Source organism: Argentina anserina, chromosome 5 (assembly GCF_933775445.1).
Source record: "Argentina anserina chromosome 5, drPotAnse1.1, whole genome shotgun sequence".
NCBI classification, from domain to species: domain Eukaryota; kingdom Viridiplantae; phylum Streptophyta; class Magnoliopsida; order Rosales; family Rosaceae; genus Argentina; species Argentina anserina.
In genome coordinates, this window is record NC_065876.1 from 4032221 (window position 1) to 4049349 (window position 17129).

The window sequence follows — 17129 nt, forward strand, 5'->3', positions numbered from 1 at the left end:
AAATTTTGAAACCAATTGACAAGCATATTTATATCAGACACAGAAGATGCAAATTCTTCTTATCCCCAATTGACAACATCGATCTCACATAATAATCTTTATACGTAAATAGACAAGTAGAAAACCCAATATGAATTCAAACCACACAAGAAAGCCTATCTCATTGATCTTTGGGACTGACCCTATAATTTTACAATCTCCATGCACCCTGATAATTTTGGCATGTTGCATCTAAGGATTAATCCATTACCTCAGATGAGATCCACGTTCTAGAAAAGAAGAGATATGAGTTGAAGAGGTTGTGTGTGTATTATGAGTTTCATAAGAGAGATGTTGAACACTTGAGGAGAGAGACAGAGAGAGAATAATTTTTTGTGATAGTTTGGCTCAGATTAGTCAAATTTGACTAACCCTTCTCATTAGTCATTTTCACATGTAACAAACTAACCGGTTGGAAGGTGGAACAATGAGTCAATTGTTAACGTTATGATGATGTGTCAACGAATAGCTACTCGAATGGAGATGCTCTAAGGCATCTAGTGTCTGAGTCTAAAGTAGGAGTGGGCATAAAAAATTGAAATCCCGATCCCATTCTGAAATTTGTATGGATGAGATGAGATGGGACGGAGGTCTAAAAACGTCAGTCCCATCTTGTTTCATGATAGTAGGATGGGATGTGCAACAAATAATTTGTGTCTCGCTTCGTCCCGTCCCGCAATTAAATAACTTCTAATCTTGACCGTTTAATATATCATTTTTCACTGTTGATTATAATTCTAAGGGTTATATACTTATGTCTTAAGCCACAAAAGATAACTTCATTCTCACTTTCTCGCCCTTGGCCTTAGTCTCTCCTAAGTCATATCCCGCCAGCCTCCCTCTCATCCTCTCTGATCTCCAACCGCCTCTATGTCCCTCCCAACCTCTTATGTTCTCTGACTTCTCTCCATGATAGGAGCACTTTGTGCGACGTTTTTAACATGTTTTTACCTCAATTTGTACTTTGCTTAGCTCTTATTGTTGTACTATTGAGTCATTGAGTCGTAGTAAGAGTCTTGAGCGGTATTGGATGCATTTTTGTGTTTACATGAGTTAAAACGCATAATTGGTTTAGAGTCCTAGTTTAACTAGGAATCCTTGTTAGGTTTTGAAACTAATTATCTCTTACTTATGATTTTATTTTCTTATTTTCAGATTGGATTGAAGAGATAATTAAAGAAAAAAAGATGGAGCCAAGTCATGCAACAATTAAATAGAAGATGGTCATTAAAGGCATAAAACATGACATGTTTTAGGGAATAAAACATGACATGTTTTATGGATTAAAGCATGACATGTTTTAGGGAATAAAACTTTCTATGTTTTAGGGATTAAAGCATGGCATGTTTATAGGAAGAAAGAAGCAATTTCAAACCCTCCATCTTTCCTCTATATATACATGGCTTCACCTCTCAAATATGATCACTTCTCATTTGCATTCAAGAGCCAAAACTCTACCAAAATACTACCTCAAACATCCTTCATCAAAACAACAATCCATCCTCCCCCATATAGCAATTCCATCTCCACCGAAATCACTATTGAAGACACACCTCCAAGGTTCATACAACGTGTGATTCTCGCAACTCTTCTCTGTGGGTTTGTTTGTTTTTGATTTTTTACAATACTTTGTCTATGAAGATTGTAGTATGATGTTTGTGTGGGATTATTGTTTTGTATTAAGAATCGAAATTTTCAGATTGTTTTATTGGATTTTTGGATCTTTGCCGAATTGATGGTTTTCTATAATTAATGAGTTTGTATTTCTATTGTTGTGTTCTAATCATCTTTCTCTTACTTTTAGATAATTTTCAGATATGTGCATATGAATTTAGTGGTTGGATGCAATCCCTAAGATTGTGTTTGAGTGGTAGATTCATCAACCATATTGACACAAATCAAATCATGCCCTAAGTAGGTTCGGTTTGGTTGATTAAAAGTGGTAAAAAATTCTGGAAATTTGCATGTGAAATCATGGTGGGTGACGCCACACATGAAACATGTCTCCAACAAAGATTTGGTGCTTAAATGTAATCTTGTTTGATTTCTACTCTAAGTGTTATTGAATTCGATTGCATGCAAATTTAGATTAGGCCCTAAGTCAATCTAAATGTTAATTGAAATCTTGCATAATTAGATGATCCCCTAAGGCTCTAATTGTATTGGTGTCTAAAAAGTATGTAATTGGTCGAATTATAATGCATGATAGGTTCGAACTTGTAATTATGTGGTGTAATGGTAAATTTGGTTTAAGTTTGTTAAAGAGAAGTCGATCATGTAAATAATAATTTAGGTTTTATTTTAGTAGTTAATAATCAATCTCAAATCCCCCATTATTTGTTAACAGTAAAAGTTTAGAGTTCCCTTCAATTCCCCGGAAAGAACGATCCCTGCTTATTCTATACTAACAATGATGTTTTACAGGGTTTATTATAGACGTTTTAACAAAACAATCTATCACTCCACTCCGTTCTCATAAAAAGAGTAGTTTTGCGGGTTCGCTTTTCCCACGACCGCTATAGCCACTTTCACAGTCAGAGTGACTGAGTGATTCCCTCTCATTCCAATCTCAATCTGAGCTCTCATAATCCAGGTAAGTTCATTTCATCAAGAGATTTCAGTTTCGAATTTCGAGTTTATTATGATTCAAGGTAGTGAGTGTGTGAGATTTTGATACAAGGTTATGATGATTACTAAACTCTGTTTTAGATAGTATGGGTTTAATCGATTTCACATGCTTGGCCTATTGAGATTTCGTTGTTAAAACTTTTGATTCAATTGTTTGTTACTTTCTTAGTTGGTTTTTATGTTAAAAAGACTTTGAACGATTCTGAGTTTCTTGTCAGATTGGTTCAGGATGGCTATAGGAAAGAAATCAGGTTTGGTTTGACCTAATCCCTATGCTTCAGGTTTGATTATTATTTATTAAATTTTTTGTGTGACTTATGTGTGTGTAACTTATATTGTGAGATGATGCATATATGGTAATGCGAGTACTGATGCTACTATTTGGTGAGTATTGATGCATATATGGTGTTATTGTTATGTGAGTAGCATTGATGCTATTGTTTTGAGATTCTATGAGTACCATTGACGCATATATGGTAATGTTTTGAGATGTTTTGTTAGAATAATCATATATTCTTATCATCATTGTCAGTATGCGGTACATGTAGATGGATGGATACACACACCGAGGTTGCAATCTCCTAATTCTTCATCTAGTACTATCACAGGTAGAAGCAGCTCTAGCTCAGGCCATCGGGATTAGCGGCTCAGTAATTGGAAGAAGCTTGTTCAAGAAAAGGAAGAGGTAGTCATCGTAGTTTGTGAAGTTGATCAATACTTGGATGCTGCATTGGATCCAACTGATGAAGAAGATCACTTTGACATTCTAAGTTTGTGGAAGATTAATTGGTGATTTAAGTTTGTGATGGATTCTTTGTCAATGTTGTTAATTGACTTTATTCATAGTTGATTACTTGAAATCTTGAATGATAATTGTCTCTTAGAATTGAAAAAATAGGTATTTTAAAGTCATGTGATGGTAGGATTAGGCTTGTCCCGTCCCGTTCCCAACTGAGATTAATCCCTAGTGGGATGTGTTCTTAAAAACCCTCATCCTGTCTCGATTCCGTCCCGATTTAAAAGAGTGAGATAAGACGTAAATGAGCTTCGTCTCGTTCCATCCCGTGCCCAGCCCTAATCTAAGAGAACATCAGCTTACAAGTATGGGGAGGAAAGTAAATTATAAGACAGTTGACAATGAGAGTGATGTGTAATTGCATTTTTAAGGTCTTTTTGAGATGAATGACGATTTATCATTGATTTAAAAAGTAGGTACACTAACATAAACATGGAACACCTTTTAAGACTTCGTCAAATTATTAGAACCATGCGAAAACAACTAAATCAAACAATCTAAAAATCTTAATGTTGATATCCCTAAACTTAGAATCTAAGAAAAGAACCAGAGAACTGTAAAACGAGACTCACTTATTACTCTAGGTAAAATCGTCTGCACAAATGGAGATGGAAGATCAAGACCTCTACCATCCTCCACCGCCGTTGCGATCACAATCTCACTGTCGGAGCTATCTTCCTCCACTGGAGCCACCATAGTTTTTGGCCACTCAACAAATCCACCTCAAGCGAACGAATACCATGATGAATCCAGATCTAGCGACCACAACTCAACCAAACGTGTGGCCAACATAGTGTCGTCACCGTTAAGAGTCGACACCACCCGACCACCACCCCAACCACTTTTTGGCCACCGAGAAAAAACGGACTCAATGCGCACAATCCCAAGTGTAGACCCACAAGGTTTCGCCGCAAAAGGACCCATAACTTCACCAATTCACAAGAACTAGGCCAACCAAACATCATTCCAATCTTGCTGCGCTAAGGCACCTCCACGGGCCACCACCCCAGCGGCGCCTACTTGTGATCGAACAAACCGATCCCACATGAAATCCTTCCTCATCCAAGACTTGTTGGGGAAAAAGAAGATTAGAGAGAGAAAACCGAAACCACCCTGATGCTTGAATCCAGCTGGGGGCCATTGTTTTTGGCTTCCAAAAGGAGGGTAAACCCTACTTATGCTTTTGCCCTCTAAAAGTTGGAGCTTCTCAACAAAGCTTAAAAGTTTTCACAAACAAAGCCTATCACCACTGGCATTTATGCTCCCCCTGAAAAAGACCACATTGTAAGCTCATCCCTATTAACCCTGTACTTGTTACAAGGGACCAAGTCAAGAAAATGCTAATGCTTTACAATGGTTTTCATGTGCAGGCTCTAGCTTTAGCTATGGCTTTCCAATCAGTCGCTAATTACCATAGGCAGCGCCCTCCAATCGATGATCTTGGACCAGATGATGTAATCCAAAATCCACCTTCCTTTACCAAATGATCCAGCCTCTCAATTAACACGAAATATATATAAGAACGTAACTTGTTATGTCTTGTTCATTTTTATTTGTTCTGTACTACACAGTAGAACACCAAAGCAGCAGCAGGAACTATAATGTATTGACAATGTAACACCGTACCAGTGGATAGTGATTTGTATTTAACATCATTTTAGTACCATGGTCTGTCAAGACAAAAAATCATTAGCATCATAATTGTGCAATTGGGCATCTATTATTGCTTAAGGTTTAGCTAATCTGCTGTTATAAAAGGCGCAGTTTGGAAGTCATGCAAAACTACCGGGTGTCTCATCCATGCAAGCGAAAACAAAGGTGTCTCATCTATGAACTAGAGGTGTGACATGTGTCATTGAAGAAAAAAATATATGCACACGCGTGAGCGTGGTATTCTTAATCCTGAAGCAGTTACTACCCCACTACGTCACCAGCCTTCCGTTCTGGCCAAAGCTTTTTTAAATATGGTAACTCTCTTTCTCGCTCTCAATGTCTATATAGTGTTTCTGCAACTTGTTCCAGTTGTAAGAAAGCCTCATTCATCTCGGACATGTATACTGATTGCTGAAGTTTACGCCAACCTTCTGGAAGATTGTAAATTGTTTTTATTTTATTTTTCATTGTCCTTGAAAATGTAACCATCATAGATTGTACCCTAATAACATATGCAAAACAGGTGAAAACTGTAAAAAATGTATGGAAATTGGTCTCCCAGAAAGTTAAAGCTCATATTCCTAAGCATATGTTCGGGTAATAGCATCATCAGTCATAAAGGCCAAGACACATTTTAGTGTTAATCCCATTTGAGTTTCATTGAAGGGTTCTTATTCTGTTTTGTTGATCAGGACAGTGAGAAAAATGGTGAATCCCCTGAAAATATAGCTGACGTTGCATTGCTCAAAAGGGTGCTTGGGTTAATAGATGCTAACTTTTTCAGTGATGAGAAGGTTATGTGCTTTTACTCTACATTCTGCTGATACGTGTGATTTTTCGTAATTGTATGCTGTTTTTATCTGCTTTAGTTGGTAGAGCTTGTGAAGGGGGCGAAGAAGTTTAATATCCCTACAATCAGAGCCAACAGAAAGCTTGTTGCTTCTGTTAATGGAGGGTTGAATGACCCGTCTTGTTTGGTCTTTGTTCCGGATTGGGGCATTGAAAAAGCACAACACTCAAGCAGAAGGTTTAAATGTCCTTCTCTCACTGGGGTTCAGAGACCACAGAGTGACGATGACATTGCATTCATGAGTGTAAGTTAAAGGCTTTCACGCCTCTATCTGAGTCGCAATTGCGAGCATATTCACACAGCATTGCCTGATGTACATATGTTTTGAGTGAGTATCAAGTTCTTGAATTGGGGGAGCTTATAAGGACAAAAAGCAAATTACATCACAGGAGCTTACTCAAGTGTGAGCTGTAACAAACATGAGCTTCCTATGTATGGTAATGATTTTGAGCTTGATACATTGCGGAAACATAGGTACAATCCTACACTGAAGAGATATATAATAGCTTACCAGAAAGCAAAAGAGGCTGATCAATTGCTAACCCGAGGGGTGTATTTGGGTACGTTTCTTTTCTGATTACCTAGATAAATGTTTACACTTCATTGCTTAAAACTGTTATAGTAACCTATGCAAAATTTGCTTATCTTCGCCTTAATTACCTATTCACTTTTGTTTTAGGTCCTCTCCATGGAATACCTTATGGACTAAAAGATATAATTTCAGTTCCCCACTACAAAACAACATGGGGTTCAAAACTTATAAAGAACAAGTTCTTGATGTGGAGACCTGGATTTACAAGAGGTGCTAACCTTTCAAACATGAATTGCTTGGAAAATTTCCTAACTAGTATCTGATTCAGTTGTATAATGTATATGTGTATACATAGGCTGAAATCAGCAGGAGCAGTTCTCATGCCCGAGACGAGATGTTCAATAGACATTTCGGCAATATTGAGCTTGGAGAGGCTGCAACTTCCTTTTGATGGTTTTGCCAGGTTGTTCACGTCCTTGCATCAAAAGGTGTTAATATGGTCCCTTTTAAACTTGAGTATGAGGTTCAGTTGGTATAGCTAGTTTCACAATGGACGTGGATACATTAGCTCATTGATAACTGGCAGCGGTCAGGGAAGAACGATGACTTTGAGTCGCAAGATCAATGGCCTCCGGAGCTGCGTTGTGCACGAATTTTTCCAGCAGTGGACTATGTTCACCATGATTAACCTTAATTCTGATGTATCCTGTGGATGAGCTCTTTTGACTTTAGAGCTGCATTTTAGGGTTAGTTGTTTAGCCAGAATGAAGATACCAATTTTTTTTTATCACTTATTAACGACAGTGGTCCAAACAATCTTAGTCAACTTTTGGCCAACTCTTTTGCCAACTTGAAAGTCCAATGCACTTGTTCATAATTTCATATCCTAGGCTCATCGACACAATGACATTCAAGATATCATTCACATGAGATTTAACTAATCGTTTTGTCATTTACTATATATATATATATATTAAAATTGATCTTCCACAGGCTCATAGAGCGAGGGGGAAGTTTATTCGTGAAGTAAAAGAGAGCTTCACTGTTGATGCATTCATTGGCGATGCATTCATTGGGAGAGAGTTTGTAAGGGAAACCTGGTAGGGATGCCCGTGATTGTTGTTCCATCCGGGTTCCCCCCGGTATCTGATCCACCTTGCAACGATTATCGTCGAAGGGCCACAAACACCACTAAAATTTATGCTCCTCCTCATCATGATCATTTTGTAAGTCTTCTTTGTTTTACATTACATCCTTTTAATTTGCAATAACAAATCCAACTAGTAAAGCTAAAATATTATGTGCAAGGCTCTGGCATTGGCAATGGCGTACCAGGCGGCTACTGATCACCACAAGCAGAGACCTTCCATTGATGATCTTGGACCGAATGAGACGGTCCAAAAGCGACCGGGAGTTGATTGAGGACTATGGCAGCTTCCATAGCAATATATGACTGTTGCTAGCGCTCTTTGGGTAATGTTTAATATGCTAAAGACAACTTTAGTCTCTACTACTCGTTCCCTACTTCTACTAATATTTTGAAAGAGGTCCCGTGCTGTTTTATGTGGGTTGTTTGCCTAATCCTATATGGATGTGATGGGGTCATGGGACCAGGTACTTGTAATATAACCAAATGTATTGGTGTTTAAGATATTGTTTCTAGCTGGGGAATTGGTTGGTGTTTGTTATTAATGAAATCCTTAGATGACAACATGCATCATTGAAATCACCAAGCACCGGCATGTTGCGCTAGATTGGAAAATGGTGAGATCGTGATGTAGTTGTCTAGAAGAAAGAATGGGGTCTTAAACGTTGACAATGTAGCATACCAATATGATGATTAAGGAACCCTAGCGAAGTGTCACAGTAGACAGAACAGAAATCAAATATATGGAACACAAAACCGTCTTACGCATCATCGATCTAATGGTCAGAAGTCACTTAACGCCAATGGTGTTTGAATCAAATTTTAAACTACCCAAAACGTTGTTATTATCCGGGCAACCTGAATGTGAAAAAATGGACCATACTACTTGTGAGAAAAAATAACTAAGATCCATGGTGGCCAGCAAAGAGAATAGCAACAAAAAAGAGAAACGCGTATAGCATGCCGGTATCAGTTGTTCTTGTTTCTGTTACATAAAGCAAGTCAGTTCCGATTTCAGAAACTGAAGAGAAGTACAGTTGCATTGTCACGGGATCTTCTTCCTCGCGCACTCGGACTTAATTCTGTCTGTTACTAGTTTTACCCGAAATGGTAAAAAACCAAGATCCTGTTCTATTGTCAAATTTATTCAAAAAGTCTAGAGATATTTTTTTGTAAAGGGGTTTGGAACTCAGCCTAGCTGGGAGTAAGGGTCGGCAATGGACCGGGCCGGGGTTTGACGATTTTTTTTCATTTTTTTGGGCCGGATTGGGTCGAGTCGGGCTTACTAATAAAATCGATGCCCACGGGCTACCCACGAGCCGGGCCCCGGCCAGGTCTATTATATTTATGTGTAATGTATATTTTATATATAAAAAAATATGATAATTATTTAACTAAATATAGTACAAAAAATAATAAATAAAACAAAATAATTTAACTAATTAATATATATAACAAATAAATACACATAAAATTATTAATTTTAAAAATGAATGAGCTTTGGACGAGCTTTTAATCGGGCTTTTTAGGGTCGGACTGAGGCTTTGAACCCTCGGTCTCTACATGCCTTATACCCATAGGGCCGGGTTTTGACTGGGCTTTTAGGCCCAAATGATGACCCTTAGCTGGGTGGCTCATCCCACGTCCGGTTTCTTTTATTAAAATAGTAATCAAATTTTGCGTCGGAAAGAACATATAACTTGAAAATTTATTCAAAAAGTCTAGAGATTTTCTTCATGTCATTAGTTGGAGAAATTTCTGATTTTATTTCGTGTCTATTTATGGATTATGAAATTTGGTTAAAGCATTGGAACACATTGATTTAGACCCAAAAAGAAATAAACTTTTTATTCTTGGTTCTTCCTCAATGGCATTTACCCATAAATGATACTTATTACGTCGATAATAGAGCAATGGGGGAGTTGAACATATCATCGTTTGTATCTTTACCGTTTTAGTCAAATTGGTCCACGTTTGTTTTTGTTTAGTGCTTGGACAATTCAATCCTTCTAGATACTACTGTTAATACTATTGTATTTTTCATAAATGATTTGAAATTATTATACACGTTCACTCTACGACATACTTTCTTATGATAATTTATGACATAGAATGTCGTCGGATTAATAAATTGCTACAGTTTGTTTGGACTAGTTGATCAATACACTTACGCAATCTATATTTCATCATATACGAGATCATGTTCACTCGTTACTCTGATTATGTACATGTATTGTATTCTATCTTATTTTAACTTTTCTAAACAGCTTGATTTTTACTACACTTTTGAAGCTAACTCATGGGGCTTATTTTAAAAAAAAATTAATTTAACGCATACAAGTTTTCTTGTTTATGCAAATCTGAGTGGTGTGTTTTATTAAGATGATACAACCGTTAGACTTACCCTTACTCCATTTATCATATATATGTTGCATCGATAAATGCTAATCATACATGTGTAAGATCATGTAGTTTGCGTATGACGTCAATTTGTTACATGTATCTGATATCTTATTATATCTCGATTTTTTACATAATTTAATGATTACAATTATTGTTGTTAAGTAACATGGTTTTTATCTCAATAGTGTTAAATTATACACGTGTAAAACTGTGTAACTCACTCTTAGAGTAAATAACATACACAAATTTGTTGCTTGATCGCGACACTTATATTCAATCTCTCAAGTCTAAACACATATGTTTCTTTAACGTATACTAAATTACGCACGTGGATTATATAATCAATACTGCATGTGTTTTACATATATATCCATCATTGGTAAAACTACACAATTTGTGTTTCATGCCAATTTGGTGCACGTGGTTTACTTAGAACATCTAACGGTTTTACTCATTTACATTCAATAATAAGATCCGTTTCGTTGACTAATGCTAAATAACGCATATACAAGATCATACATTTCACTTTTAAACCAACTTCTTGCACGTGATTTTCGTATTCCTAACTTCGCCTCCATGATGTTCATTTTTACGTACTTGTAGATTAGTTTTCTAATTTCCTATTGCTTATTTAGCATTTATTAGTGTTTGTTTCAAGGAGAGGACCAACTAAATATTGTTTGTTGGGCAGTTTGATGACTTTTTTGTTCATCGGTGATTTACATAAAGGTGGGAGGGGAGGAAATCAAGGTTTATCATTTAGCAAAATATGACATCATAAAAGCAGGCCGATAAATTTGTCTCAATCCTTGTCAGAATATATTGGGATTAGTATGAAACTCTGAATCCATGAGCTGAGTTGGATATGGGCTTTTTGGGTAATTCGCCATAAATCACAACGTAATCAATGGGAAAATCCTAGAAAAGGAAAGCTTTTCCCCGTGGGCTTTTTAACATCATAATGGTATTTATGGTAATTAAATTCAAACTATAGGGTATAAGATAAAGCCTCAGCTGGCTTTAGCTCGTCATCGTCTACTATATATGTGAAACTCCGAAGCCGTAACCAAGCCCCTCTCTCTGTATTTCTCTCTCGCTCGCCTCTGTGATCCGCCGCTCCGACGACGCATTTGCCGGAATCGAAGATCCGAAAATCCCACCGGGATTAGATCCGAACCAGGAACTGACAGTCCGGCCGACCTGATCAGATCCTGCTTGGTATACACCTCCCTCTCACATTTTCCAGATCTCTCTCTTCTCCGATCACTCATCGGATTGTTGTTGTTTCCCTTGCGCAATTGAGCAGCCTCTGACCGGAGCACTCTTCGCTCCGGCGAGCTGTTGGTGATTGCTGTGTAATTCACTACTGTGTGATTCGATTAGCTAATAGTGTATATTCGGAGTATTGTCGTATTGAGCATGTCATTGTCGTATTGATGTGGCATGCAATTGGATCTGGATGTGTTGATGATTTGATTTGATATGGCTGTGTGTGAATTTATGGCTGTGCATGTTGTGGTGGCGATAGTGATGTTGTATTTGGTTTTGTGATTTATTTATTTATTTAATTTTGGTGCGTAGATCTCTATCAAGAATATACGAAGCTGTTGAGATGGCATCGTCAACAGCTGGGTCCACGGGGTGGTTGAGAGGGAGGGTTAAGGCCGTTACGTCCGGCGATTGCCTTGTCATCATGGCTCTTACATCAAGCAAGCCAGGGCCTCCACCGGAGAAGACCATCACGCTTTCCTCGCTTATGGCTCCCAAGCTGGTAGCAATTTCGGTTTTATTTTGATTGGAAATTTTATGATTTATGTGCGCTGTGGCTTTGAATATTGGTTGATTATATCTGCATTGATCGCGTGTGCTTTTGGTTGCTGAGATTTGTGTTGTGTGTGATTGCTAGGCTCGTAGAGGTGGCACTGATGAGCCATTTGCATGGGAGAGCAGGGAGTTCCTGAGGAAGCTCTGCATAGGAAAGGTACTTTTTGTTGTTGTTGTTGTTGTCGATCGTTCGCTCTGTTATGATCATTTCTACTTGACTGTGGTAACCTGTTGCATCCAATCCTTTGTATTGTTACGATAGGAGGTGACTTTCAAAGTGGACTATACTGTATCATCCATAGGTCGGGATTTCGGCTCTGTTTTCCTTGGTGACAAAAATGTTGCCGTGCTTGTTGTTTCTCAAGGCTGGGCAAAGGTTTGTTGAATTTTTATTTCTCAATTTAGGTGTTGCTGTATTTTTATGTAATGTTGACCTTTTAACTGAGTATAAACTAAATCAATGTGCAGGTCCGGGAGCAACCTAGTCAGCCGAAACAGGGACAAACAAAAATTGAAGCCAGTCCTTTCATTGCAGAACTGCTCCAACTTGAAGAGCAGGCAAAGACACAAGGTCTTGGTCGCTGGAGCAAGGTTTGAATTTTTGACACAATCACAGTTTAGTGCTCATATTGTGGAAGTTAAAATTTGTGATGAAAATGACAGCGAAAGCATGACAACTGTGATCTGAATTGCAGGTTCCAGGGGCAGCTGAGGCTTCTATTAGGAATCTACCTCCCTCTGCTATTGGTGATCCTAGCAAATTAGACGCCATGAGTCTGTTAAATGCAAACAAGGGCAAACCCATGGAAGCTATTGTTGAGCAGGTTCGTGATGGCAGTACAGTTCGGGTCTACTTGCTTCCGGACTTTCAGTTCGTCCAAGTATTTGTAGCAGGAATTCAGGTATGTATCAATATGCAGAAGTATTCAAATTCTGGTTTTTATCTTTATTTTTCTAATATTAGGATGAATGTTTAACATGTACGTTATTATACTTTTATTTATTTCAAATCAGGCTCCATCAGTGGGAAGAAGACCTATTACAACAGAGCCTATCCCTGAAGCAGAAATTGCTTCAGATAAAACAAATGGGGATGCCTCTGCTGAACCTCGAGCCCCTCTTACTTCTGCACAAAGGATTGCTGCTTCAACAGTATCAACCACGGAAACTGTTGCGGATCCTTTTGCACTGGAAGCTAAATACTTTACAGAAATTCGTGTGTTGAATAGAGATGTAAGCATATTTCTACTCAGTTTCATCTTTACACATTGAGTTTTTTTTTTCAAGTCCTGAATATTGTTCTGGATATGCAGGTTCGCATCGTTCTGGAAGGTGTTGACAAATTCAGCAATTTGATTGGGTCAGTATATTACCCTGATGGGGACTCCGCAAAAGATTTGGCTATGGAGCTTGTGGAAAGTGTAAGAACAAAACTTGTATAGAAATGTTTCACATTACCAATGAATGATTTATACACATTAGTGGAATTTGCAATGTGCTTGCTTTCAGTTTCTGATGTATTAATTCTATCTTGTAAACCTTTTATATATGCTCAGAGGTCAGATAGTTAGCATTTATAAGTTCTCCTAAAGGCATGCTGTTTATGTTTGAACTTTTTGTTTAGGGTTATGCAAAGTATGTTGAATGGAGTGCAAACATGATGGAAGAGGAACCGAAGCGGCAGTTGAAGACCGCAGAGCTTCAAGCTAAGAAAAGCAAGTTGAGGATTTGGACAAACTATGTACCTCCGGCAACAAATTCGAAGCCAATTCATAACCAGAACTTTACAGGAAAGGTAATGTCATAAATTTGTGTGGAAAACTATCTATCTTTATTATCGTCTTTCAAATGCATTCTTATGGATATTGATCAGCCCCTTATGCACGTGTCATGGAGTTTTTTTTTCTTCCAGGTTGTGGAAGTTGTAAGTGGGGACTGTGTTATTGTGGCTGATGATTCTATTCCATATGGTAGTCCCCTAGCAGAGAGGAGAGTAAATCTTTCGAGTATTAGGTGTCCAAAAATGGGTAATCCTCGTAGGGAGGAAAAGCCGGCTCCATATGCCCGCGAAGCAAAGGAGTTTCTAAGAACACGCCTTATTGGACGCCAAGTAAGATGCGGCACTTTGGATTTATTCTTCCTTGGTGATATAGTATTAGTACTCTTAATCTTGAGAAGTATGGTGTAATTTTTTCATTTTGTACCCTTTCAGGTTAATGTCCAAATGGAGTATTCAAGAAAGATCAGCCCTGCAGATGGAGCTGCAGTTTCTAATGGACCTACAGATTCCAGGATAATGGATTTTGGATCAGTCTTCCTTGCAACCCCTAGTAAAGCTGAGGGAGATGATGCGGCAACACCTGCTTCATCAGCCAGCCAGCCAGCTGGGGTGAATGTTGCTGAGCTCGTAGTTGCACGTGGCTTCGGCAGTGTTATTAGACATCGAGACTTTGAGGAGAGATCAAGCTATTATGATGCCCTTCTTTCTGCGGAATCACGTGCTACCGCTGGCAGGAAAGGAATGCATTCTTCCAAAGAACCCCCAGTCATGCATATAACAGATCTGACAACGGTGAGATATGCAATATCATAATGTGTGTAAATTAGTAAATGTCTTTGGGTCCTTAGTCCTTACGTTATTGCTCTCTCTCTCTCTCTCTCTCTCTCTCTCTCTCTCTCTCTCTCAGGCATCGGCCAAGAAAGCCAGAGATTTCTTGCCATTCTTACATCGAAGTAGGAGAATCCCTGCTGTTGTGGAATATGTGCTCAGTGGTCACCGATTTAAACTATTGGTTCCCAAGGAAACGTGTAGTATTGCCTTCTCATTCTCTGGTGTAAGATGTCCCGGTCGTGATGAGCCCTATTCCGATGAAGCAATTGCACTAATGAGGCGAAGAATAATGCAGAGAGATGTCGAGGTGAGTTTTATTTAGCATTGGTAGCATTCTTCTTTGCTCTATATTTGCTATCTGATGTTGTTATCACTATGCAGATTGAGGTGGAGACTGTTGATAGAACTGGAACTTTCTTGGGATCTTTATGGGAATCGAGGACGAATATGGCGATTCCCCTCGTTGAAGCCGGTCTTGCAAAATATACTTCCTTTGCCGGCAGTGACAGGATCCCAGACGCCCACCTGCTTGAACAAGCTGAGAAAAATGCAAAAAAGCAGAAACTGAAAGTATGTGAACCAAAAAAGTTGTTCATTATTATTCTTTTAATAGGGATAAACTTACTTGACAAAGCTTTGGTCCTATTTATGACCCTGGTATACGTTTTCTGGCAGATTTGGGAGAAATATGTTGAAGGAGAAGAAGTCCCAAATGGTTTACCAACTGACACCAAACAGAAAGAAGTACTAAAGGTACGGGAGTCCTCTGAGTTCAACACATTTCACAATTAGCCACCTGGTGCAAACTGTGAAAATGAAATTGCTGTTCTGTTCTGTTTTGTTTTTTCAGGTAGTAGTTACAGAAGTCCTGGAGGGCGGTAGATTTTATGTTCAGACAGTTGGGGACCAGAAGATATCTTCTATTCAGCAACAGCTTGCTTCTTTGAACCTTCAAGAAGCTCCTCTAATTGGTGCTTTTAATCCGAAGAAGGGTGATGTTGTCCTTGCTCAATTTAGTCAAGACAATTCCTGGAACCGAGCAATGGTGAGTCACAATCAGTTTTCCAGTTTTGATCAAAATTTATAAAGAATCTGATCGTCTGTACCATCTTTTCTTTCCCTTTCCTTTCTATTTTCAAAACAAAGTGGATAAATATTATGTGTATTCCTAGGAATGTAAATAGTGCAATGTTAATCCTGGTTTTTAAAAATATATTTGACATCTGAGGATTACTTTGGACCGAGTCTTACGAGTTCTTTTTTTTATATGCCAGATTGTCAATGCACCTCGAGGAGCTGTGGAATCCTCTAAAGACAACTTCGAAGTGTTCTACATAGATTATGGTAATAAAGAGAATGTCCCTTACAGTCAATTACGGCCTCTTGATTCTTCTGTTTCCTCGGCACCTGGTTCTGCCCAACTTTGCGGCCTTGCATATCTTAAAGTCCCCACCTTGGATGAAGAATATGGTGAAGAAGCAGCACAGTTTTTATGTGAGTACGCATTATCCAAAGAGTTTTCGGCCATGATTGAGGAAAGAGACCTTTCAGGAGGCAACAAGGTCAAAGGCCAGGGAACTGGACCTGTTCTTTTGGTGACACTTGTTGCTCCTAATGAAGATATCAGTATAAATGCTGCCATGCTTCAGGTATGAATTTTTAGCCCTCTCTAATAGTTCTGTGACTCATAAATTTTGTCTCTTGTTTAATAACAAAAAAAAGTGTCTTAAATTAAGATTCAGGAGCCGCCTAATAAGGTATCTGTCTGATTGTGTTGTTCCGATGTTAGATATGTATCTTAGCCATCATCATATGAAGGAAAATGTGTGAACTTGTCATGTTATTACTCTTTGGATAATATCGCTGATCTGGATAATTCTCTACCAATTATTATCCTCATCATTCTATGAATGTTCTACAGTATCTCATTTTTTCTTCTAATTCAAAATATGTAATTTTCAGGAGGGACTTGCTAGGATAGAGAAGAAGAAGAAGTTTGACACCAAGGATCGAAAGGCAGCACTCGACAACTTGGAGAAGTTCCAGGAAGAAGCACAGGTTAACCGACGGGGGAAGTGGCAGTATGGACATTATGACACTGAAGACGAAGACAATATTCCTCCTGTTAAAAAGGGTGCTGGCAAGCGATAAACATAGGATACTAGTGGTGAAAAACTAAGTTACAACAGGCAACCCTGTCGCCTAAATCAGTTAAGTTATACAGCTTTTAGAGCAAGAGCAAGAGAAAAGGAAAAGGAAAATGTTTGCAGCCAGACTTGGTTAAGTTTTGTTTTCAGTAATTCGGATTGTGTTTTTTCTTTTAGATATGAGGAAACTATTATTTCTATACATTTCCAATAAGGTGTGAACCCTGCCCATGTATGTGTTGAGTCTCCTTTTTGAGGCCAGCGTAGACAATTTTGTCTGTTTGACTAAAACCTTAGTTTCTGTGTTTACCCTTTACTGCAGCTAATCCAATCTGCATCGAAATTTGAAAGTATCGATACGCAGTTTAGATGATACGGATGTGAGCTCTTTGAGCTTCTTACAATACCTGAAGCGCACGCTTTGAAGGTCCCTGAACCAGAGCTCCAAATCTCAGTGCTTTTCATTTTCAATTTTTGAAGTGCATAGAGGTGATTGAAG

The 17129-nt window shown here is 38.3% G+C and overlaps 2 protein-coding genes across 2 annotated transcripts; both read left to right on the top strand.

The window, feature by feature from the left end:
• The first annotated feature begins 5427 nt into the window (after positions 1-5427).
• Positions 5428-7920, top strand: LOC126794192 (uncharacterized). Its single transcript, XM_050520851.1, is given in 15 exon segments — positions 5428-5487; positions 5809-5910; positions 5986-6214; positions 6307-6335; positions 6338-6367; positions 6418-6526; positions 6646-6720; positions 6723-6768; positions 6854-6911; positions 6962-7025; positions 7028-7070; positions 7072-7173; positions 7488-7564; positions 7567-7724; positions 7807-7920. Coding segments are annotated over 15 exon segments (1296 nt in total).
• A 3189-nt stretch (positions 7921-11109) lies between these two features.
• LOC126793557 (ribonuclease TUDOR 1) lies at positions 11110-16936 on the top strand. The gene is made up of 17 exons (XM_050520110.1): positions 11110-11266; positions 11630-11819; positions 11955-12029; positions 12135-12248; positions 12341-12463; positions 12568-12774; positions 12887-13105; positions 13186-13293; positions 13497-13667; positions 13785-13982; positions 14085-14444; positions 14560-14790; positions 14865-15053; positions 15159-15236; positions 15334-15528; positions 15758-16132; positions 16446-16936. Exons 2-17 carry the CDS (start codon positions 11661-11663, stop codon positions 16632-16634), a joined length of 2991 nt encoding a protein of 996 aa, XP_050376067.1. The 5' UTR covers positions 11110-11266; positions 11630-11660; the 3' UTR covers positions 16635-16936.
• The last annotated feature ends 193 nt before the right edge of the window (positions 16937-17129 follow it).

Excerpts from the sequence above, each read along its gene's own strand:
- LOC126793557 (XM_050520110.1), top strand. The coding sequence starts at position 11,661 with ATGGCATCGTCAACAGCTGGGTCCACGGGGTGGTTGAGAGGGAGGGTT. Across the intron at positions 15,237-15,333 it reads AACAGAAAGAAGTACTAAAG|GTAGTAGTTACAGAAGTCCT; the intron begins GTACGGGAGTCC and ends TTGTTTTTTCAG. Across the intron at positions 16,133-16,445 it reads TAAATGCTGCCATGCTTCAG|GAGGGACTTGCTAGGATAGA; the intron begins GTATGAATTTTT and ends TGTAATTTTCAG.